The 21,252-nt window shown below is 48.3% G+C and overlaps 7 protein-coding genes across 7 annotated transcripts; 3 read left to right on the plus strand and 4 right to left on the minus strand.

Annotated features, from left to right (window-relative positions):
* Window positions 1–125: 125 nt before the first annotated feature.
* On the plus strand, window positions 126–4,854 carry B0J16DRAFT_302712 (uncharacterized protein). Its single transcript, XM_046124647.1, has 4 exons — window positions 126–2,653; window positions 3,112–3,373; window positions 3,439–4,316; window positions 4,364–4,854. Exons 1-4 carry the CDS (start codon window positions 230–232, stop codon window positions 4,646–4,648), a joined length of 3,849 nt encoding a protein of 1,282 aa, XP_045984971.1. The 5' UTR covers window positions 126–229; the 3' UTR covers window positions 4,649–4,854.
* Window positions 4,855–5,095: 241 nt separating this feature from the next.
* B0J16DRAFT_338715 (major facilitator superfamily domain-containing protein) lies at window positions 5,096–7,128 on the plus strand. The gene is made up of 4 exons (XM_046127472.1): window positions 5,096–5,566; window positions 5,614–5,826; window positions 5,889–6,747; window positions 6,803–7,128. Exons 1-4 carry the CDS (start codon window positions 5,303–5,305, stop codon window positions 6,964–6,966), a joined length of 1,500 nt encoding a protein of 499 aa, XP_045984972.1. The 5' UTR covers window positions 5,096–5,302; the 3' UTR covers window positions 6,967–7,128.
* Window positions 7,129–7,311: 183 nt separating this feature from the next.
* On the plus strand, window positions 7,312–8,242 carry B0J16DRAFT_338716 (uncharacterized protein). Its single transcript, XM_046127473.1, has 3 exons — window positions 7,312–7,650; window positions 7,697–7,938; window positions 7,995–8,242. Exons 1-3 carry the CDS (start codon window positions 7,414–7,416, stop codon window positions 8,128–8,130), a joined length of 615 nt encoding a protein of 204 aa, XP_045984973.1. The 5' UTR covers window positions 7,312–7,413; the 3' UTR covers window positions 8,131–8,242.
* A 674-nt stretch (window positions 8,243–8,916) lies between these two features.
* On the minus strand, window positions 8,917–11,673 carry B0J16DRAFT_302715 (putative succinate dehydrogenase flavoprotein). Its single transcript, XM_046124648.1, has 6 exons — window positions 11,442–11,673; window positions 11,263–11,317; window positions 11,128–11,204; window positions 10,744–11,072; window positions 9,468–10,691; window positions 8,917–9,415 (listed from the first exon to the last, which is right to left on the minus strand). The coding sequence occupies exons 1-6, from the start codon at window positions 11,484–11,486 to the stop codon at window positions 9,196–9,198; spliced, it is 1,950 nt and encodes a 649-aa protein (XP_045984974.1). The 5' UTR covers window positions 11,487–11,673; the 3' UTR covers window positions 8,917–9,195.
* A 622-nt stretch (window positions 11,674–12,295) lies between these two features.
* B0J16DRAFT_302716 (uncharacterized protein) lies at window positions 12,296–16,054 on the minus strand. The gene is made up of 7 exons (XM_046124649.1): window positions 15,525–16,054; window positions 15,228–15,457; window positions 14,602–15,172; window positions 14,395–14,552; window positions 14,089–14,345; window positions 13,197–14,040; window positions 12,296–13,145 (listed from the first exon to the last, which is right to left on the minus strand). The coding sequence occupies exons 1-7, from the start codon at window positions 15,664–15,666 to the stop codon at window positions 12,498–12,500; spliced, it is 2,850 nt and encodes a 949-aa protein (XP_045984975.1). The 5' UTR covers window positions 15,667–16,054; the 3' UTR covers window positions 12,296–12,497.
* Window positions 16,055–18,018: 1,964 nt separating this feature from the next.
* On the minus strand, window positions 18,019–19,151 carry B0J16DRAFT_382937 (uncharacterized protein; the record flags this gene model as incomplete). The annotated part of the gene is made up of 2 exons (XM_046131287.1): window positions 18,019–18,676; window positions 18,730–19,151. The coding sequence occupies 2 exons, from the start codon at window positions 19,149–19,151 to the stop codon at window positions 18,019–18,021; spliced, it is 1,080 nt and encodes a 359-aa protein (XP_045984976.1).
* A 482-nt stretch (window positions 19,152–19,633) lies between these two features.
* B0J16DRAFT_107199 (uncharacterized protein) lies at window positions 19,634–21,073 on the minus strand. The gene is made up of 3 exons (XM_046121375.1): window positions 20,520–21,073; window positions 20,316–20,461; window positions 19,634–20,257 (listed from the first exon to the last, which is right to left on the minus strand). Exons 1-3 carry the CDS (start codon window positions 20,590–20,592, stop codon window positions 20,117–20,119), a joined length of 360 nt encoding a protein of 119 aa, XP_045984977.1. The 5' UTR covers window positions 20,593–21,073; the 3' UTR covers window positions 19,634–20,116.
* Between the last annotated feature and the right edge of the window lie 179 nt (window positions 21,074–21,252).

A 21,252-nucleotide genomic window follows, 5' to 3' on the forward strand; every position in this document is an offset into this window, starting at 1 on the left:
TAGTATCTCCTGCATAGCTAGTCTTACTTGTCCTCAGTCTGTTGTGCTGGGTGTTCCTATATCGATATCTTCTGGCGGGCAGCTAACACATGCATGCGTCTACGCTCAGCTGATTGATGACTCTAAGCATTGCATCACATTAGGCACCAGCACGCCAAAACCTCAAGATGGCTGGTCTTACTTTGAATTCCTTTCTCACCTTGTTAGACTTCAATTCAGTATACAAGCCATGGAAAAGTTAGCAGAAAGATGCATCCAGTCGACGACCGTTACGCCTCGCTGGCTACCAAGCGGAAATACATTTTGGTATAAGCAAAGCCCTGAGCCCGGCAAACATCAGTTCTTCCTTGTCGACGCGATTCAAAAACGCCGTGAGCTAGCATTTAATCACAAGCTACTCGCTGAGGTCTTGCGGCAAAAGACAAATGAGGAAGTTGACGACCAAGCCTTGTCTCTTACTTGGATTGAACCTGTACCCGAGGAATCATGTGTCCGATTTCGCTTTGACAATCGCAAATGGCAGTTCGGGCCAGACAACAAACTTGAAGAGTGGGAAGGGGATTTTGTAACTGAGCCAGAATTTCTGCTTAAGAAAGAAGTTCCCTCTCCTTACAGTAACACCGGAGTCACAGTCACCGTCGATTTCCTGAATCGCACCGGGAAAACACTCAAGGTGTACTGGATCGACTACAATGGGAAGCCTATGTACTACATGAACATCAACAATGGCAAGACGAAGCGACAGATGACTTACTCGGGCCATGTTTGGCGGCTGGTAGACAACTCTGATAAGAAATTCAGGGCAGTGTATGCTGCGCCTGATGCGGGAAACCATACTGCCATCATCGAGCATCTCAGTGACTCTATCTCAGAAGCATCCCCGCCAAACGATGACGGAAAGTCTGAGGTTGACGGGGACCCTACTGAAGTTGAGGACGATACTTGCCATGTCAAAGACTTCAACTTTTGGTACAAAGACACTAATGGTCAAGACGTTCAATTATCCAAAGATGGAAACGAGAAGAATCAATTTGACAACCATCGTATATACGTGTCGCCAGACAAGCAGTACGCAATTGCGTGGCAGCATACTCCAGCACAGGACCACAAAATCAACCTTGTGGAATCATCCCCAGAGGATCAGATTGAGCCAAAGCTACATACGAAGGAGTACCTCAAGCCAGGAGACCGCGTAGGTGTTGACAGGCCTCGTCTCTTTGACCTCAAGAGCCATAGTGAGATACCAACAGACGATACACTGTTCAAAAACCCTTACGGGATGAGAAACCTTAGGTGGAACAAAGACAGCAAAGAGTATTTCTTCTACTTCAATGAGCGCGGTCATCAGCATGTAAGAGTAATCGGTATCGACACTAAGGGCAAGGTCAGAACGATCGTTGAGGATTCGAGTGACACTTTCGTCGACTACACAAAGTCATACTACAAATTTCTTGAAGACTCTGATGAACTTCTGTGGTCGAGTGAGCGGGATGGATACAATCATCTCTACCTCATTGACATAGCTACTGGTACTGTCAAAACCCAGATTACAAAGGGACCATGGATGATTCATTCTATTGAGTCTATAGATGAAGCCACTCGTCGAATATGGTTTCTGGCCTATGGACTCAAGGACGGCGAAGATCCGTATTATGCACAATTAGTGCAAGTTAACTTCGATGGATCGGACTTCAAGAATCTCACAGAGGGAAATGGAACTCATTCTTGGACATTCTCTCCTGACAAGCGCTACTTGGTGGATACCTGGTCGAGGGTTGACCTTCCCCCTACTGCAGTCCTTCGTGATGGCGAGTCGGGAGAGCAGATAATAGAGCTTGAGAAAGGGAACCTGAAAGAATTGAAAAACGAAGGATGGTCTTCACCAGAGAGATTCGTTGCTACTGGCCGTGATGGCGAGACCCTTATATACGGTAACATCATTCGACCAACCGACTTCGACAGTACCAAGAAATATCCCGTTCTTGACTACATCTATGCTGGACCACACGACTTTCACGTTGCCAACAACTTTTTGCCTCTTTCGCATCAACGACAATGGGCAGACAAAGGCTACATCTTAGTAGAGATTGATGGAATGGGCACAAACTGGCGCAGCAAACGTTTCCACGATGTCTGCTACAAGAATATTCACGATGCGGGTCTCCCAGACCACATTGCCTGGTTAAAGAGCGCAGCATCAACTCGACCATGGATGGACTTGTCTCGTGTAGGAATCATGGGCGGTTCAGCGGGAGGTCAGAGTACCGTGGCAGCAATGCTTCATCATGGCGATTTCTTCAAAGCAGGAATAGCAGACTCGGGATGCCACGATAATCGTATGGATAAGATATGGTGGAATGAGCTGTGGATGGGATATCCGGTTGACGAAGCATATGAGAAGTCATCTAACATCACACATGCTTCCAAGCTCAAAGGGCCGTTGATGTTGATCGTTGGGGATCTCGACGACAATGTTGACCCGTCTTCAACATTTCAAATGGTAAATGCGTTGAACAAAGCTGGTAAGAACTATGAGTTTCTGTTTATTCCCGGTGGTGGACATTGCTCTGGTTCAGAGAAGTATGGCCTTGCTCGTCAGAGGGCATTTTTTGAGCGACATCTACAGCAAGAGTCAACATATCAAGTAGATTTAGTTGAATCTGACGACAAAGATTGATTGTTGGGTGTTGGAATTTGTCAATTGGGTTGATAAGTTGGATAAAGTCAGAGTAACTTTTCTGTAGGTACATATAGGTATGTACATTTAAAGTGCTGTTTTAAACCCCTGTTTGGTAGCTTCGAATAGTGCAACTCGAAGGGTCTTGTTGTTCTTAAACAACCACCCCCAAAACAGCTATCAATTAACCAACCAATTAATTAGTGGTCAATTGAACAAACCCCAGACTGAACTTTTCCTTTGTAAGACAAACCTTAGAATTGAGGCGTTTGACATTTTCGTAGGTTTGTACCAATCGGTAGAGCAATAGTTTGTAGGTATTGAGTATTGGACAGCTGGCCTTCTGCAATAGGTCCCCTCCTCCACTAAAAAAAAGTACCGTACCTCTAAGGTAGGGATAATTTAGAGAGAGAAAGTCCAGATCTAACTTAAAGCTACCTATCTTACCTTACCTTACGGCTCCAGCTTTAACTAGCCCAGGAACCGTTACACCCCCTGGACTTTTTCCCTTCCTTCCTTCTCCCATCTTCTTCTTCTTCCCCATCCTCTTTCTTTCCCTTTGGACACCTTCTCTCTGTTCTTCCTCTTCTTCAATCACTCCGAACAAGGAGTACAAGTCGAAGATGAAGATCTCGTACTTCTCTGTTGGGCTTCTCGCCCTCTTTAGCCCCTTGGCCAGCGCCTGGAGCAAAGAAGGTACAGTTTACCATAACTCTGTCTCTGTCTGTGATGCCTTGTCTAACCTTGTGCTCTGCTTTTAGATCGCGAAATCTTCCGCATCAGAGATGAAATCTCAAAGTACGAGACCGACCCTGCCGCCAACTTTTACGATATCCTCGGCGTGCCTCCCTCTGCTTCGCTCGACGACATCACCAAGGCCTACCGCAGGCAGACCCGAAACCTGCACCCGGACAAGGTCAGGCAGTCAATGCGATCCAAGGCTGGAAAGGACAAGAAGAAGGGCGAAAAGGTCAAGCCTCCCACCAATGCTGAGATCAAGACCGCTGTCAAGAAGGCTGGCGAGGCTCAGGCTCGTCTGTCCCTCATTGCCAACATCCTCCGTGGCCCCGAGCGCGATCGTTACGACCATTTCCTCTCCAATGGCTTCCCTCTCTGGAAGGGCACCGATTACTACTACAACCGCTACCGACCCGGCCTGGGTACGGTTATTGTTGGTCTGTTCCTCGTCGTTGGTGGCGGTATTCACTACCTTACCCTCTACATGAGCTGGAAGCGTCAGACCGAGTTTGTCGAGCGCTACATCAAGTTTGCTCGTGAAACTGCTTGGGGTGGCGGTCTTAACATCCCCGGTGTCGAGGCTGCTCCTGCCCCTGCCCCTGCTCCCGCTGCGGCCGAGAGCGAAGAGGAAGAGGCTCCTCCTCTGCCCCAGAACCGACGAGAGCGTCGCATGTACGAGAAGGCCCAGAAGCGTGACGGTGCTAAGCCCCTTAAGAAGGTCCGCCGCACTCAAGGTCCTACTGAGTCTGGAAATGCTACTCCTACTCCCACTACTGGTCCCACTGGTGCTCGCAAGCGTGTTGTTGCTGAGAATGGCAAGATCCTCGTTGTTGACTCTCTTGGTGACGTTTACCTCGAGGGAGAGGATGATGAGGGAGAGGTTCACGAGTACCTCCTTGATGTAAGTTGTACCAATCCATCACATACGACTAAACTAACATGCGACAGCCCAACGAGCTCGCCAAGCCTACCATCAAGGACACCGCCGTCTTCCGCGCCCCAATCTTCCTGTTCAACATCACCGCTGGCCGCTTCCTCTCCAAGAAGTCTTCCGATGACGAGTTCGAGGTTTACGCTGACGAGGATGACTCTGACCCCCAGCCTACTCCTAGCACCGACTCTGCTGGTGAGGAGTTTGAGCTCGTCGACAAGAGCACTGATTCTCTCAGCAAGGCTAAGGCATCCGGCGCTTCGCAGGGTAAGGCCAACAAGCGCAAGGGCAAGAAGAGGTAAACTATCCGCAGAATGGTTTCCTTTCTTGTTTTATTTATGAAACCGAAATGAGTTAAGTTAAGCTCTTGGTGGAGTTGGCGGGTTTGAGGATGATGAACATTGCAAAAAGAAGGGATGGATAAGGTAAAACTTATATGCCAGTCATGCTATAGCAGATGTCATTCATGAAAAGGACTAGACTGGGAATTGAATTATTTGCCCAGTAATTTGAGAACAAGAGTGAACTGTCGTGATATTACTCAAATGCTCTATTCAATTAAGCTTCACAATATAGGTGAGTATCCTGCTTGGCGACTAATGAGCTCTCGTCTCAAAGCCGGGTTTACGGACATTTATATCCGGCAAACTGCACTGCTCCCTACACAGCATTAACCCATCATGGATTAATAGGAGAAAAAAAAAGGGAGATAATAATCGCCGTCTGCCCGTATCTGCTGTAGCTCCGAAGCTGACTATTCCGAAGCTCCATTAGGGAGATCGTCTACTATTAATCCACTTTGACTGGCCTGTATTAATTTTCTCCATCATCATGACAACCTCTACATGACGGCCTCAAATCTCACTTGCATATTGTATTATCTATTTAAACATGCTTGTCACCATTTAGCTGTTGCTCCTCAATATCATCCCGTCAGCGGTGACTGCTGAGCTACGATGACGTCCTCGAATAGGCCTGAGGGGTCCAATGTGCCTGATGATAACATCAAGGAGACGGTCCCCGTGCAAGACTCTGCTGAAGATACCAAAGTTGAGAGTTCAGCTGAATCAACAGAAGAGACAGGCTCCAGTAATGTGGTTCTTCAGTCCTCAAAGTATGAGTCGAGCTGGATTCGAAGGGTCTTGACACCGAAGAATTGTCGATGGAACGATGAGTCGCCACCAGCTTTGTCTATCAGACATTGTCTTCTATATGCTATGGTAAGTTAATGACCTTGTTACAATGAATTGATATCTGATGAATATAGGCCTCGGGCATTACAGTAGCGAATCTCTACTACAACCAGCCAATTCTCAACAAGATAGCCGCAACATTCAACGTCTCATACGAAGAATCCTCTCAAGTAGCAACACTTCTACAGTCAGGATACGCAGCTGGGCTAATATTTGTTCTTCCCCTCGGGGATATTCTCGAAAGACGACCTTTCATCATAAGTCTGGTCTTTGCCACTGCAACAATGGTGAGTTTACCTGTTTATGACCATGACTACCCTTTTCAGCTGCTGACAGAACACGAATGCAGTGGATAGGACTTTGTGTTACAAATGACTTCACCGTCTTCCGGGCTTTGTCTTTCTTATGCGGTGCTACCACTGTCACGCCGCAGCTTATGGTTCCTCTCGTGGGAGACTTTGCGCCTATGCACAAAAAGGCGTCTCTTTTGGCAATTGTCACGTCAGGACTGATGCTTGGTCTTTTGATGGCGAGATTGTTATCTGGGGTTGTGACCAACTTTACTAGCTGGCGTAACATCTACTGGGTTGCTTGCGGTCTGCAGTATCTCATGGGCGTTGTGCTATTCTTCTTCATGCCGGATTATCCATCTACGAATCCTGATGGTCTCAATTACTTCCGTGCACTGGCTTCGATTCCTTATATGATGGTTACGGAACCGGTGCTTATACAAGCGTGTCTTATTGCCTTCACACTGTCGGCTGTGTTTACATCGTTTTGGACAACATTGACCTTCTTACTCGCTTCTCCACCATTCGATTATACATCCCTTCAGATTGGTCTCTTCTCGTTGACAGCTCTTGCGACTATACTGGCTATTCCGCTGATTGGAAGATTAATCGACCATTTCGTCCCTCTGCTATCAACAATCGGTGGCCAGATCCTGGCGTTGATAGGAGCCATCATAGGGACATTTACTGGAAACTTTACCGTTGCAGGACCTGTTCTCCAAGCTATAGGCATAGACGTCGGTATGCAGACCGCCCAAGTATCCAATCGCGCAGCTATCTTCAGCATCAACCCCAAGGCACGCAATCGAGTCAACACGGCTTATATGGCATTGGCTTTTGCGGGCCAGTTGACTGGTACGGCGGCTGGGAATAGACTGTACGCCAGTGGAGGTTGGAAGAGAAGTGGCGGCTTGAGCAGTAAGTTTATTCTCAATCAGTTTCCTGATACAGGATGATATTAACTTTGGGGTAGTTGCATTTGTATGTTTATCAATATTGGTTTCTCTTGCAAGAGGTCCTAGAGAAGATGGTTGGGTTGGCTGGAAAGGAGGTTGGCATCCTCGACGAGAAAAGGTTGTAGCAACGCCGACAGAAGATGAAGAGATTGGCGAGCAACAGAATAAAGAACAAAAGTAAGGTTGACGGTTTATTATAGGATAGCTACTTACAGTATAAAGTCACTAGTTAAAGATTGGTTAGATATAGATATATTCACATTCTCTATCCCAACCTCTCCAGATCTCAACAACTGGATAGTTACTATAGCATAAACATCAAGATACATACATACTTCAGCTGAACTATATATCACTTGAAATACATATAATAACTCATCCCAACTCGTATACAGAATTGTCGGAAGCTGAGCCTCCATCAACTCCTCATTAGGCATAGTCCGGTAGCTCAAACGCAGGGATCTTGGCTCTAAACTTATACCCATATTCTAAGCTGAAGGATCCGTTGGACAAAGTTAGCGGTCAGCTTGGTATTACAATTTGATCTTTCTATTTTTCTAATTCTCATCTAACAGTATTTCATTCTCTGTTCACTTTCTTTTGTATAGTAGTGTCAACCGCACTTACAATGGCGGGACTAGAGTATCGTGATAGCTTCGAGACTGCTTTGAAACAAGACGATCAGCCACAACCAGTCATGACCCAAGACAGAGCTTCTTCAGCTGTGAGAGGACCTTTATGGACTGTCAAGCTAAACATTCGTCTCCTATCCATCTCTATCGACGCGCTACTTCTCATCATTGTCCCTGTCCTCGCTGCTGGTTCAAGCCATGACATAACTCCTGTCATTGCATTTGGACCTCTTGTAAGTCATTCCACAATGCGCCTACTCTTTTACTTATGCTTCTCAGCTCGTTGTCACTTTGATATGGAGTTTCATAGTCATTGTACAGCTATGGACCACAATACATCAGAGCCTCAATCCATCCATCCACATGTACTTTGATCTCATTCTCTCTATCGCCTTCATAATCTCTTCTGTTATTGGTGGCTATTTCGGTCCTGTCGACCATCAAGTCTCAGATTCAACTCCAACCAAAGACGAATCACATCTTGGAAGACGAACACTCGGATGCTTCGGTATTGCCAAAGTGTAAATTTCTCACCCTAGTATACCTTTACCTCGATACTGACAGGCCCTGTATCCAGCTTCATTCACATTCTGTTAGCTGCCATCTCGTATTATGAGAGGAAGACACAAACATCACAAAGCAAGGCTATTGTTCCATCTCAGGATGAAGAAGAGAGATTACTGTTCGACGAAGAGTCTGTTTCACATAGATAGCTGTTCCATTCCAAACCAAGTATTATTTGTTTTCTTCTTCTACCAACTTACCACATATGAGATCGAGATAGAGATACCACCATACTTACCAAAAAGAAAGAAACCTTCTTCGTTCGCACTTACTTGACTTACCTATGCCAGGCTCCAGGCCCAGCATCTCAATGTCCAGCCTTAACTGTCAACTTCAAAACTCATCCCGTTCAAGCCTTGGTGTCCAGCTTCTGGTTATCATTCCGCTTGTTCTTCCCCTTATGCTCCTTCAAACAAGCAGGACAGAGCAGGTCAGGGGGACCCTGGATATGCACTTCCTTGAATTCGCAAACCTCACCATTTTCTACAATATTGCCGCAGGCTCGGATTCTACCAAAGGGCTCCAGCTCTGTAGAGCATTGCCAGCAGACGGAGACGCGGATGACTTGTTTACACATGATGGGCGTAAGGTATTGGTAAAATTGCTGAAATGAAGTGGCTGTGTCAAGGATTGTTGTAGTGATGAGTGTGGTAGCGAGGTGAGGTTGGTGAGTCTTCTCTAGATGAGGATGAGGTGAGATTCATTTCTCTGGCAATAGAAGGGCTTTTATAGATTGACGGAATCCTGAACACACAGCAATATTGAAGCATTGCTAATACCAACAATGTTCCTGATGAGCAGCATTGTATGTTGTTCTTTGTACTGAGAACAACCCATGAACAAGGAACGCCCCATCAAACAACGAGAAGTAAGGACTCTTCATGCACGAACAGCACTCATCTCACTCGACAGAAGAAACAGGCTCATGAATACCAATTACATAGAAAATCTTCTTTTAAGTCTCTTAACTTCTTTTGAACTACAAAGTCGACAAATACACGTCCCCTCCTAGAGTCTTCTATCCCAAGACTCCAAGGAGACCATCCTCTCGCTACTTATGTCACCTTCTCTTTCCCAAAGGATATATATATCGCACCTCTTGCTACAAAGGAGACGCTGCCCTGCGTAGAATCATGCATGCCAAGTTTCCCAACAAGCTAACAAAAACTCCTTCCCAGTACTGGTCCTCGTCCTCGTGTCCGCAAACGTTTAGCTTAGTATGTACGCTTGAAAGGCGGCACGGGCTTGCACTCGGCCTCGTCCAGAGTGGTGCCGATGACCTTTCGGTAGGACAGGTCGACCTTGCCGTGAGGCTGCTTCTGGAAAGAGAGTGTGTGCTTCATCCAGTTCTCGTCGTCACGGTCGGGGAAATCCTCGCGGGCGTGAGCACCACGAGACTCCTTTCGGTTGGCAGCAGACTCGGCGGTTTGGATACTATCGTCATGTCAGTGTTGATTCATACATCATAAAAAAGAATAAAACTTACGCGCAAGTCAACAGGTTTCGGAGCTCAAGGGTCTCAACAAGATCAGAGTTCCAGATCATGCTGCGGTCCTTCATGCCAACCTGGCTGTACATGCCATCAATCTCCTTCATCTTGCGGACACCCTCGTCCAAGCTCTCCTGGGTTCGGAACACGCTGACCTCAGTCTGCATGGCCTTCTGCATGGCAAGTCGGATCTCGGCGGTGCTCTTGGGGCCGTCGGCAGTTCGGACCTTGTCGAGAGTCTCGATGTGGTCGGAAGCAGCGTCGGCGGCGGTGGGCTTCAGGGCATCACCAGGGTTGAACTTGTCACGGATGGTGTGCGAAACGGCACGACCGAAGACAACAAGATCCAGAAGAGAGTTGGCACCCAGACGGTTAGCACCGTGGACAGACACACAAGCGGCCTCACCGCAAGCGTACAGACCAGGAACAACCTTGTCCTCACCCTTCTCGTCGACAGTAAGGACCTCACCAGTGTATCGTGTAGGAATACCACCCATGTTGTAGTGGACGGTAGGGAGAACGGGGATGGGCTGCTTGCGGACATCGACACCAGCGAAGATACCAGCGGTCTCAGAGATACCGGGCAGACGCTCAGCAAGAATCTCAGCGGGCAGATGGCTGAGCTGGAGGTAGATGTGGTCCTTCTCAGCACCGACACCACGGCCCTCACGGATCTCCATGGTCATGGATCGAGAAACGACGTCACGAGAAGCAAGATCCTTAGCGGTAGGGGCATATCGCTCCATGAATCGCTCACCCTCGGAGTTGAGGAGGTAACCACCCTCACCACGAGAACCCTCAGTGATCAGGCAACCAGCTCCGTAGATACCGGTAGGGTGGAACTGGACGAACTCGAGATCCTGGTTGGGGAGACCGGCACGGGCAACCATGGCCATACCGTCACCGGTACAGGTGTGGGCAGATGTGCAGGAGAAGTAAGCTCGGCCGTAACCACCAGTGGCGAGAACGGTGTGGTTGGCAAGGAATCGGTGGAGAGTGCCGTCCTCCTGGTTGTAGGCGAGGACACCGCGGCACTCACCATCCTGCATGATCAGGTCGAGGGCGAAGTACTCGATGAAGTAGTTGGTCTTGTGGCGGAGAGACTGGCCGTAGAGAGTGTGAAGAAGGGCGTGGCCGGTTCGGTCAGCGGCAGCACAGCATCGGTAGGCCTGGCCACCCTTTCCGTACTCCTTGGACTGACCACCGAAAGCTCGCTGGTAACTATTCAAAGTCAGTGACCGCACTGGGGGCGGAACTCCAAGTCCAGACTCACATCTTGCCATCCTCAGTTCGGGAGAAGGGGCATCCGTAGTTCTCAAGCTCGATAATGGAAGCGGGAGCCTCTCGGGTCATGTAGTGAATAGCGTCCTGGTCACCCAGCCAGTCGGAACCCTTGACGGTATCGTACATGTGCCATCGCCAGTCGTCCTCGTGCATGTTACCTAGAGCAGCGTTGATACCACCCTGAGCGGCGACGGTGTGAGATCGGGTAGGGAAAAGCTTGGAGATACAGGCAGTGTTGAAACCAGCTTCAGCGAGACCGAAGGCAGCTCGCAGACCGGCACCACCAGCACCAACAACGAGAGCATCGTACTCGTGGTCCTGAGAAGTGTCAATTGAGGTTGTCTTTGATTCGTGGGTAATCGAGTGGACGTACGATGACGGCGTATTTGTTGCTCACGAAAGGAGAAGCCTCCTTGGCTCGCAGGGGACCGTTTCCAGTAATAACTCGGGCTGTGGACGATCCATTAGCATCTCAGGTCGCGCGGGCTGATCGGAGTGAAAAGCGTACAAACAGGTCGGGTTGTAGAGAAAGCTCGGGTAGGGAACCTAGCGGCCCTTGTGAACTGAGCAGATGTTAGCAGAGCGCATTGACGAGACGTTGAAGCTTCTCGCGATGGCAACACAAGGTCAATCCACTTGGAGCTTTTCATGAAGCCATCGCAAAAGGCCAGGCTGGGAACAACTCACGGAAGAGCCGAGGGCCAACTTCCTCATTGCCATAGAAGAAGCCATGATCAACAGAAGTCACAATGACCAAGACCAAACTGCATCCGCGGGGAGAATCGAAGGGTAGGATTTCACGATATCCTCGAGTGGCGGAGGAGCAGGACTTTTGTTGGATATGGTTTGGTTAGGTTGGTTTTGGAGAAAGAGAGGGATTCAATCAATTGAATGGGTTCAGCCAATTGAGTTATTCCCCTTGATGTTTTACTGGGTCTGTTGCTCTTCGCGAGGCTCTACCGGGACGGATTCTCTCGGCTCCTCGGTTGATCTGACCAATCAACGATGGCTTATTAGCAGCACACTTATTCGCTATTCACTGGGACATTTGACAGTCGAGACGCTGTAAGCCACTGAAGATATAGTTGAGTCGGAAGTCAATGACCACACTGCGTTGTAGATGATGGAGTTTCCTTGGGACCGAAACGTGTGGCCAAACGTCCAATTGGATGACAATGATCTCTTGGTCCTCATGACTGACTGATTCTACGTTCCAATACAACTAATAATTCCACTCTCTCGATCTTTGACCCGTCGCAAAGTCCAAAGGATCGGGAGAAGTCGCCTGTAACAGACCAAATCCATGACGCCAATACCTTCCAGTCGAACTCATCACGTGCCGAAGCGGATGTGCATTTTGCCATTCGGCTCCTCATCTCCCCCGCCTAACGATATGAATTGGATGGGACGGCATGTGCTGACGGGCTGAAAAGTGAACATGGGCTGCCAGGTCAAGACCGGGCCCGGAAAAGGAAACAGGCTTCGGGTCCGGTCTTCAATGTCCGGTTTTCGTGTCTCACAGCCAATACAATCTCATGAACATTATCCATAACTCCATGTATTCAGTATCAAATAGCTTCAGCTTCTGGTATCAACTTCTATTCCAACTCCCATTCCTATGTTCCTCGTTCTAATCATTGCTTTATACCATCCGCATTAATACAGTCCTTCTCTTTCATCATAACCCTATAACAACCCCTTTGAACCCCCGTATACAACAGCACTAAGGATATCTTGCTAGAACTAATTAGACAGAACTTGTCGCAGCATAATCAAGAAATTGTCGGTCAACTTGTGGACTTCTTCCACAGGAGGCTTGGCAGGCTCTCCGGCGCTTCGTCGCAAGCGATCCTGACGCTTAGCTCTGCGTCGCCGTTCGGCCTCGATGGGATCCAGCTCGTCCTCCTCCTCGGCCTCTGCCTCGTCGTCAGATCCATCGTCGTATGCCATGTCCTCGAGGTCTTCGCTGTCAAGCCCAAAGTCGGCCGAGTTGAAGTTCATGCTTGCAGGCATCAGATCGTTCCCGGCATGTCCCTCAGCCGCCATCTTTTGTCGTGTCTTGTCGTTGTGCCACTTCTTTCGTGCTTCTTGCCATGCGATAAGAGAGTTGATCTCTGCGATCGCCTTCTCCTTGTCTAAAACACCAGCACTGACGCCACCTTCAAACAATGCGTTGACGTTGAGAGTTCCATTCTTGGGGCCCTTGCGCAAGAACTCAAGAATGCCCTCGATCCAGCCCATGAGCTGAGTGAAAAGACCGTTATCGTGTGTGTGAACTTCGTGTACGAATTTGTAGAAGTTGTGCTCATGTCGTTGGCAAAGGTCAATAAAGGCCTGGACTGTCTGATTGGGATCTGCCGAAGCGTCTTGCTCTCTGCACTTATCAACAACCTATTTTAATGTTAGTTATTGTCTTCATCTTGAGAAAGTCGTGCTTCATACCTGGATCATGTCGTCGATGAAAACAGCAAAGTCGGTGACACTGTTGTACACGTTTGCGGACTTGTAAACTCGCACAAGCGGCTCGTAGAAGATTGTGAACAGATCTCGGAAGAGCTGGAGAGTTACCGGCTCTTCGATCAACTGCAACATCATCTCCTTGTCCCGCTGCCTTGTGCATAGCTTCAGGTACTGCTTCATGTAAGAGAAGAGTTGAGCTCCTTGGCGTAGCTCCTCGTCAACGTTCTCCACCGCATTGTTGAAAGCGACATAGGCGTTGTAAAGTCGTTGAATTTGCTCTCCTGTCAGGCCTGGCTCGATCAGATCGGACCTCATGATCGCCACGATGATATCCACATCATCAGACTCGGCCTCCTCACGAATGGCAACCTTGATGTGCTCCTCCGCATGTGTGTACTTGTAGAGCTTGTCTGAGAAGGTCTTGTCGTCGATCTTTGTGGCGAGGATATCGATCGACTTCTGGAAGCTCTTAATGCCATCATTCAGTGTCAGGGAGAAGATTCGCTGCATCAACGACCGTGTACCGAAAGGTTGGGCCAAGAAGACATCCAGAACACTTGACATAACGGCCGCGGGATTGGCGATTCGAATGACGTTTTTGATGACCGAGTATGGAATGAGGGAGTGAATACGTCTCGCTTGGGCAAATAGCTCAGGGGAGTTGTCTTCGGCAAGGAAAAGGTGATAGATGACGGCGGCAATCTCGATACGAAGCCACTCAGCAAACTTACGATACTGGATGCTAAGATCTCCGATCGTCTCCTTTTCCTTGATTTCCTGGAATAGCACAGTAAGGCCGTTGCGCTCAACAATATCACGACGGAATCTATGAAAGGTCAGCTCAAGTTCGTCTTTGATACAAAACAACACTCACTGTTCCATATACTCATCAAGTTCGGCGGCACGTTTTCTCGCGATCTCGTAGAACTGTTTTTGTTCTTCCATACGTTTCTCGTCAAGCGCCTTCCTTCGAAGGATATCCTCGACATCATCGTCTGTCGGGGTAATAGGTTCGCCACTCAGGAACTCTTGCATAGCCTTAGTATTAGCAAACTGAGGGTTGTGCAGGAGAGATCGCAGGAACGCTCTCAGTGAGATTCTTTGGTTCTCGCGCCAGAGGACAACGGATTGCTGTTCTAGTTAGTTTAGTTCAAATACGGGGCTAAGTTGTACCGCTCACCTCTGACGGGTCTGATTTGTCCGATTTATCTGAGTCCTGTCGGATGGCGGGACTCAATCTTCCTCCCTCGGTAGATACCCTAGGAGACGGGAGCCTTGGGGAGTTGAGTCCCTTTGATCGATTGGATCGGAATGAGGCAGAGTCAGTCTTGCGGTGGCCTTGATAAATGTTAGTACCATGATGTATCAGAAACGGTGTAAGACGGACTTGGTGATAGCATGGATGTAACTCCATTTGGCCTCGTTGAAACAGATGAGATAGAAGAAGCGTCCGAGTCATTGCCATTGCTGAACATGGATGTGAAAGGAATCGATGTTGTTGTATCAGACTTGTTCTTCTTAGGCATCTCGGGTAGCACACGGCCGGGAAGCTCTGTACGCAGTCGGCTGTGTAGCTTCGCGAAGTCGCTATACCTTCGCCCAACATAATGCTCCAACTCTCCCTTCTTCTTGATGCGCAAGATAAACTCGGCATGCTTGTGCTTTCGGATCGTGTGCTTGACCTGGGTAACTCTCACGCCGGAGACATTAACGTCCCAGCCATTGATATAGTTGCCCTCGGGCAACGTGTGCATCACACCAGTGTCAATGGCATTGCTGTCCACGATCTCAATTTCAGAGAATCGAATGCGCTCTTCAAACCCTGATGATGTTCCGATTCCGGAAACCATCATCAGCTCCACAAGTTTCCTGGCCTTGATGGCAAGCTTCCTTCGCTTCGTCTCCTCCAGGCGATCCTCTGAGGATGAGATTTGCTTTCCAGCGAATGACTCGAGGAACTACATCATATTAGCGTCACTCTGCTGACCGCGTTGTGGTAGATCCATTACTCACCACCTGCAGTTTGTCTTGCCAGAACTCCTTCTCGCGCGCCTTGTCTAGGAAAGGGAAATCGCGAATATGATGAACGAAGATATATCGCAGAATAGGCAGCTCGGACTCTTCAGGTGGAACTTCGCCATGATCGGATCGAAACGGTGCGCCGAAACGTTGCAGAGCGGTAGTAGAGTTAAGTTCGTTGATCTCCCACTTCACCTGCTCAGATATGAGTTCTCTCTTGAGGTCTGGGGCGCAGAATCATGTATTAGCTTCATGGATTACACTGCAAGGACAAAGCGCATCGCAACTCACAGTGCTCTTGCTTTCCAGTCAATGTCTGGCCTGCAGGAAGTGTAGCATCTTGTTTCGATCGCACAGGCAAGTCGACAGCAGAGGGAGCTGGAGCAGCAGCGTCCGCGACAACTGCGGGCGTATCTCCGGCCTCAGCAGCCATGGCTGGGATTCTGGAGTGTGTCGTGTTTGTTCGTGTAGTGTAAGATTCGGGGGGTATCGAGAACCGTTCGAGGATGAAAGATGTCGATTATTGCTACCTTTCTAAGATACAGAAAGAAAAGGATGCCAAAGAAATCGTTACTCTTGGGGTTTGGGGTATATAAATTCCGCCTGAAAGATTGTTGGATTGATGGGGTTCGGTCTGGTATGGTAAACTACCGATACGGTGCCTTATGGCGGGGCAAAAGCTGCAGTCAGTCAGCTTCGTCTAAGTTAGTGGTAAACTAAGGGGGTGCAACTACGTAATGCTTGCCTGTCCTGGGTATCACGAACAGAACAAAAGGGTCTTCGAGTCTCGACAGTCAATCGCGAAAACGAAAACAATGATGACGCTTCACTCTCTTTTTTAAGGCTTCTCTCAACCTTTATAAAGAATTCATCGCGCTGGGCAATTGCGTGTGTTAAGCGCCAAAGCGAGGGGCATGACGTGTGTCGCCAAGCACCAAGCCACATGCCCAGACGCATGCCCAGACACTCGCAACCCTGCTTTTCGGGTGGTTTTTGCCGTACTATGGATGTGCGGCATGAAACTCAACATATCCATGACCAGTTACTGTTTTTCTTGGTGTAGTTTTCTACTGTTAATTGAAAACGGTCTAACTTAACAAAGTTAACGTAAGGCTGAGCAGATGTTCCGGTAAATCATCAGTCGTTGCAATAGACTCATCGAGCTCAATCTATCATTGGTAAGTTACTTGATGCAGAATAAGATATAACGATCAACAACTTTGTCCTGACTCGATCTGACAGTGTCTTACAGCAACATTTACCAAACTGACTCGCTTTTTGTTCAAAATCAAACGGTCGATCATTCATGTTGATCCAAATACAACATACATCGTCTCTTCATCCTACCTCGTTTACATCGTGGCTGCTAGGCAACTTGGACCAAGCAAAGCCACAAAAGCAAACAAGAGAGATTAGACACCGTCTCCAGGCTGTTTAGATATTACGGGCAAGCCAATCATCTGACTTAACCAACTGGGGAAATAAAGCAATGGAAAGAAAACACCTTCGTCCGCCCCGCCACGTTGAGTTACGCAACGGCCGAGTCTGTGCTTGACTGGTAAAGTAACTTAAGTTGAGTTGGGTTAGTATGTAAGAATTTGCTATGGCTCATGCTGACCATTATATGTCACGGACAACCCTTCCATTTCTCTTCCATCACAACTTAGGGTAACCCTGCTGCGATAAATAAGGTCATCATTTAAAAGACCAGCAGGTTGCATTATCTGGGGATGGTCCGGCTCACGGAGAACACTCGGCCTTGTCTTCACAAGCTCCCCGAACCTGACCAGAACGAGAATCTGCTCCTTGGCGGTCCTGGTCAAAGCAAATCTAAGCCAAACAATTTCTTGATGAGCTCCGGACTACGGCTCGGCAGTGGAGATGCGTGCCACGGAGGCTCCGAAATGTGGCGCCGACTGCGGCTCGGCGCATGAGTAGCTGCTTGCCAATCTGCCTCACACCTTACATGCATGGGTCAACAAAGGTCATATGAGACTTTATTGCGTAAGTCTCTTGAGTTGAGGATGTTATTAGCATTGATATATGTGACTGATGTATATGTATTTCAGGATACTGATGATGCTTGTAATATCTCACTTCGATTGTGGTGAACAATCACTATTCAACCTACCAATGCCCTTCGACAGGTTTGAAAAGACCGAGCGGTCATTGCCTCAACTTACATTCAGCTAGGAATATTCCGAGTTAGATACTGTTTCCTTAGCGCAACATTGAGCCCTATTTATATCTGCTTATATCTGCAGAAAGGGTTATATCCGTTCATAATATCGTCAGTGGAGCATGCTAGACTTTGGAACAGAATCCAGATGACATCGTCGGCCGCAAACCAAACAAATCCAGTAAATACAGATTGTATTCTATTATTATGCATTATGTAAGAGGGAGAAAGCTAAAAGGATAACGATAACTACTCTGCAGCAGGCAAGTCTTCTGCAGAACGTGGCGTCAGGCCAATCAATAAGTCCACAAGGCTCTATTACAGTGAAATGAACAGAGCCATGAGCCTCCATTATCTCAATCTAATAGAGCCTTGTGGCCTTACAGACCTGGCCTCATATTCTGCCGAGATCTTCCTGTAGTAATAGAGGCAGGTAATGTGGCACTTTTAGTCTTCTACCCTTTTTCAGTATACTAGTTACTCTTTATTTTTACAGATGATATCCAATCTCTGAATACACAAAGGAAATAATGCGATGTGCGCGCTGTGCTATGTCATTAATCATGGGGTATCGAAAAAAGCAATTAATGCTGAGCACCGCCAACATTACAGCTCATCAAAAGCACGAAGCTCCTCCCCTCTATGCTTTGGCGTATGCGCCGGCTTCTTTTTCAAATATGGCGAATCGCTCCTCTCGTGTCTGTGACGAGGTAGTGCTGTGTGTCCTGCTTCTTTATGTGACTCGATGAACGACTCTGCAACCCGAGGCGTGCCTGAGCTACCCGCTCGTGTGCTGTTCAGTGATACATACTGCGCGCCGAAGAACAAGATCACCACAGCCAAGAACACAACTGTGATGCAGATCATTATGGCCCTCAGCCGTAGCCGCGTCTTGTCTTGGGACTCCTTATCGTGACGCTCCCAGAGCTCGACTTGTTCCCGAACAATGTCGACTCGGTCGCTCAGAGCGCGAATCCTGGCACGGCCATCTTGGACACGGGTGGTGAGTGATTCGATATTCTCCTGATGCTCCTTAAACTCGCCCATCGCGGCGATCTGTGACGTGATATCGCTTTCAATCTCGCAGGCGTCCTTCTCAAAGTTTCGGTGTATACTCTGAGACTCCTCGGCCAACTCCTTCAACGCAGCAACGGTTGATTGAAGTGTGGACATCTTTTCAAGTACGGCATAGTATGTTTCGTCGAGTCGTCGGGCTGTTGATGTAGAGAAAGTACCTAGTTCGACCAGCGAGTGCTTCAAGCCCCTGTGCACGGGTCAGCAACAGCACGATGAACGGGGAGGTAGTGTCTATCTTACTCGACCTGCAAGGACGGCTTAGCCTTTTCTTCCTGGATCTTTTCTTTGCTCGGTCTTGGTTCTACCGGCACAAAAGCGCTGGCAATCTTATTTTCCTCTTCTCTCGACAGCATCAAGCTCGGCCTCCGACTCTGGTCGGGGCTCATATAAGGTGTTACGCCTTCCGATCGCGGCATGATGTCGACTGATACTCTGCCTTGGTATGTCGAGTTTGGAGATAGAGGGTGCGAGATGGAAATATGGTGTGCATGAGAAGCGCGATCCTCGTTATATCGATCGCGTTCCTTCTCCTTTCGGCGGTTGAGCTTCACGGGTGACGCGAGCTCGGTAATGGATCGCTTAAGCTGGTGACGACTGCCTGAGCGTATGCTTGAGACCGAGTTAACAGAGTCTCTGGGACTCGTAAGGCCTGCGGAGGCCATGGCGTGAGCGAGCGTTATTTGTCAAGGCTGGATTGGGTTGGGTTGGGCTGGGCAGCTGTGTGGCTGATCCCGATTCGTTCTCACATGCAGCAAGAGAAGAAAAAAAGAGTCGACAGAGACGCCTGGACCCTGTGACGCATGAGGTGTGGGTTACCCAAGAGGGATTCTGGCAGTTGATTTTCTGGATTTGTTGCGTGGTTACATCAGGCGATCGTCGAATGGTCAACCTCGGAGATGGTATAGTGGATCCATGTCTACAGGCGGCCGGCAGTTTCACATGCCACTACCATTTAAAGAATAATATCTCCACACAAGGTCGAGATAGCATCCGAATACGTTCATGTAGACACTAAAGATAGCATCAAATAATGATCGCGATTTTATTGAGCTACTGTGTTGGCATTACACAAGTGTTTTTCCAAGTGCTGCCACCTTGAACATCTCAGATGGTGTCATAATCACCATTATACCCACAATGCTTGTGATTAAGTTCAACATTCGCAAAGCTATGTAACGCCAGGTTTCTGCGACCAAACCAAGAAATGCTGCATTTGTCGAAAGGATATCAGAATTTTGTCATTCCATATCATCACCTCCCATATACAGATTATCAGCAGATAGGTTGAGAACGGAGGCCTCAACTCATGCTTGCGCAGCCGAGATTGATTCAGACAACGATCAAAACCAAGAGCAAGCCCAGATTGCAAGCGAAAACGACCGCAATTAGTCTATAGCCAAGCAATTCGACGATAGTCTCTCATCTTCCACCCAGTGCTAGTAGTCGCATATTCCAACGCCGAGGTATATTGTGCTGCTTCCAAGTTCTCTAACCTATTCTTTCCGTTGCAAGTTGTAGTTGTAGTCTGAGGTATGCCGCGTAAAAATCATGATGCTGTCGATATATGTGTCTTTTTCTCCCCTCTCCCCTATTTCTCTTCCGAATTACTTCCTGTACATCATCTCGTTTATGAGTTGATCAGCTTGTTGCGCTTCTCCTTGCGCTTTAGTCGCTCGACTCGCTTCTTGTGCATCTTCTCGGCCATCTTCTCGTATCGCTCCTTCTCCTCCTTCTTGGCTCGCTTCTCCTTGATGGCCTGGACCTTGCGCTGTTTTTGTGGTTAGATGCTGGTTCCGTACGCAGACAGTCGGAAATTTTGCGCTTACCTGACGCTCTTCCTCCTTCTCTTCCTTCATCTCCTTCTCCTTAGCCTTGACCTGTGCCATCAGCACGCGCTCTTGCGATCGCTTCTCATAGGACTTCAGGCCAGCAGTAGGACGGAAAGCCTTCTTGGTAGGATGCCATTGCTTGCCTATAGGGTGGTCAGCTTGTGAAACTTTGTCGCGCACATTCCAGGGTGGGAATCTCACCATTCTTTCGCATGCCCAAGTTCTTCTCAACCGCCGGAGCGGGAGTTGGGTGTGTCTTCTCTGTATCAGACATTTTGTTGGTGTTTGTCTATTCTTGATACTCTGGCGTGTCGATTCAACGATCTTCGCGCGCCTTCACCAAATTTTCTGCCAGTCAAAAAAAGTTGCAGCGGGGCATTATCTTACAGGCGGTGAGTGAACTGATAAAACTCTGTGGCTGTGCTCCTCCACACTCTTTCTTCTTGGCTGTGGCTCAAATCCAGGGTCCAAAGACGGGATGTGATGGCTCCCCACACTTTAAGTAAGGGGCAGATAAGGGGCGATCTTGTTACGTCGCTTCATGCTTCGGTTTCACTTTCTGGAGACTGCAGCCCCCTTCAGATGGATCTTTTAATCATCTACTACTGACTTCGGCTTTTCTCTGACCCGTTAACTCTCCGAATCTCAATAGTTTGACATAGCTGACGACTTCTTCAATAATCTGCCCTCCCGTCCCACTTGGCTGTCTGTCGAGTCGAGGGAGAGTTATACGCTATTGGCCATGTCTTCAGCTGCGAACGGGTAAGCCTCAATCCATCCCTTCTGCAGTGACTTGACTAGGGGTTCTCGACTTTCAGAATCTTGAAGTGGCTTTGGATTTGACGCACGGAAACTAGAAGCCGACACACCGATAAAGTGACATGATTGATTGGACCAGGGCTATCAGGAACTCGTATTGCAGGAACTGCATGTT

The sequence above is a fragment of the Fusarium flagelliforme genome (genome assembly GCF_020744385.1).
Source record: "Fusarium flagelliforme strain FIESC 12 MPI-CAGE-AA-0113 chromosome Unknown B0J16scaffold_3, whole genome shotgun sequence".
Lineage (NCBI taxonomy): Eukaryota > Fungi > Ascomycota > Sordariomycetes > Hypocreales > Nectriaceae > Fusarium > Fusarium flagelliforme.

What these genes read in the sequence shown, in the direction of transcription:
- B0J16DRAFT_302712 (XM_046124647.1), top strand. Translation starts at nt 230, where the DNA reads ATGGAAAAGTTAGCAGAAAGATGCATCCAGTCGACGACCGTTACGCCT. An exon ending in CAACATATCAAGTAGATTTA is followed by an intron (nt 2,654 to 3,111) that starts GTTGAATCTGAC and finishes TCTAACTTAAAG; the next exon opens with CTACCTATCTTACCTTACCT. An exon ending in TTCACGAGTACCTCCTTGAT is followed by an intron (nt 4,317 to 4,363) that starts GTAAGTTGTACC and finishes AACATGCGACAG; the next exon opens with CCCAACGAGCTCGCCAAGCC.
- B0J16DRAFT_338715 (XM_046127472.1), top strand. Translation starts at nt 5,303, where the DNA reads ATGACGTCCTCGAATAGGCCTGAGGGGTCCAATGTGCCTGATGATAAC. An exon ending in ATTGTCTTCTATATGCTATG is followed by an intron (nt 5,567 to 5,613) that starts GTAAGTTAATGA and finishes TGATGAATATAG; the next exon opens with GCCTCGGGCATTACAGTAGC. An exon ending in GAGAAGTGGCGGCTTGAGCA is followed by an intron (nt 6,748 to 6,802) that starts GTAAGTTTATTC and finishes ACTTTGGGGTAG; the next exon opens with TTGCATTTGTATGTTTATCA.
- B0J16DRAFT_338716 (XM_046127473.1), top strand. Translation starts at nt 7,414, where the DNA reads ATGGCGGGACTAGAGTATCGTGATAGCTTCGAGACTGCTTTGAAACAA. An exon ending in TCATTGCATTTGGACCTCTT is followed by an intron (nt 7,651 to 7,696) that starts GTAAGTCATTCC and finishes TATGCTTCTCAG; the next exon opens with CTCGTTGTCACTTTGATATG. An exon ending in TGCTTCGGTATTGCCAAAGT is followed by an intron (nt 7,939 to 7,994) that starts GTAAATTTCTCA and finishes CCCTGTATCCAG; the next exon opens with CTTCATTCACATTCTGTTAG.
- B0J16DRAFT_302715 (XM_046124648.1), bottom strand. Translation starts at nt 11,486, where the DNA reads ATGGCTTCTTCTATGGCAATGAGGAAGTTGGCCCTCGGCTCTTCC. An exon ending in CGAACTGAGGATGGCAAGAT is followed by an intron (nt 10,692 to 10,743) that starts GTGAGTCTGGAC and finishes GACTTTGAATAG; the next exon opens with TTACCAGCGAGCTTTCGGTG. An exon ending in CGAAACCTGTTGACTTGCGC is followed by an intron (nt 9,416 to 9,467) that starts GTAAGTTTTATT and finishes ACATGACGATAG; the next exon opens with TATCCAAACCGCCGAGTCTG.
- B0J16DRAFT_302716 (XM_046124649.1), bottom strand. Translation starts at nt 15,666, where the DNA reads ATGGCTGCTGAGGCCGGAGATACGCCCGCAGTTGTCGCGGACGCTGCT. An exon ending in GGCAAGACAAACTGCAGGTG is followed by an intron (nt 15,173 to 15,227) that starts GTGAGTAATGGA and finishes AATATGATGTAG; the next exon opens with TTCCTCGAGTCATTCGCTGG. An exon ending in TCATCGACGACATGATCCAG is followed by an intron (nt 13,146 to 13,196) that starts GTATGAAGCACG and finishes ACATTAAAATAG; the next exon opens with GTTGTTGATAAGTGCAGAGA.
- B0J16DRAFT_107199 (XM_046121375.1), bottom strand. Translation starts at nt 20,592, where the DNA reads ATGTCTGATACAGAGAAGACACACCCAACTCCCGCTCCGGCGGTTGAG. An exon ending in CTTGGGCATGCGAAAGAATG is followed by an intron (nt 20,462 to 20,519) that starts GTGAGATTCCCA and finishes ACCACCCTATAG; the next exon opens with GCAAGCAATGGCATCCTACC. An exon ending in AGAAGGAGGAAGAGCGTCAG is followed by an intron (nt 20,258 to 20,315) that starts GTAAGCGCAAAA and finishes CCACAAAAACAG; the next exon opens with CGCAAGGTCCAGGCCATCAA.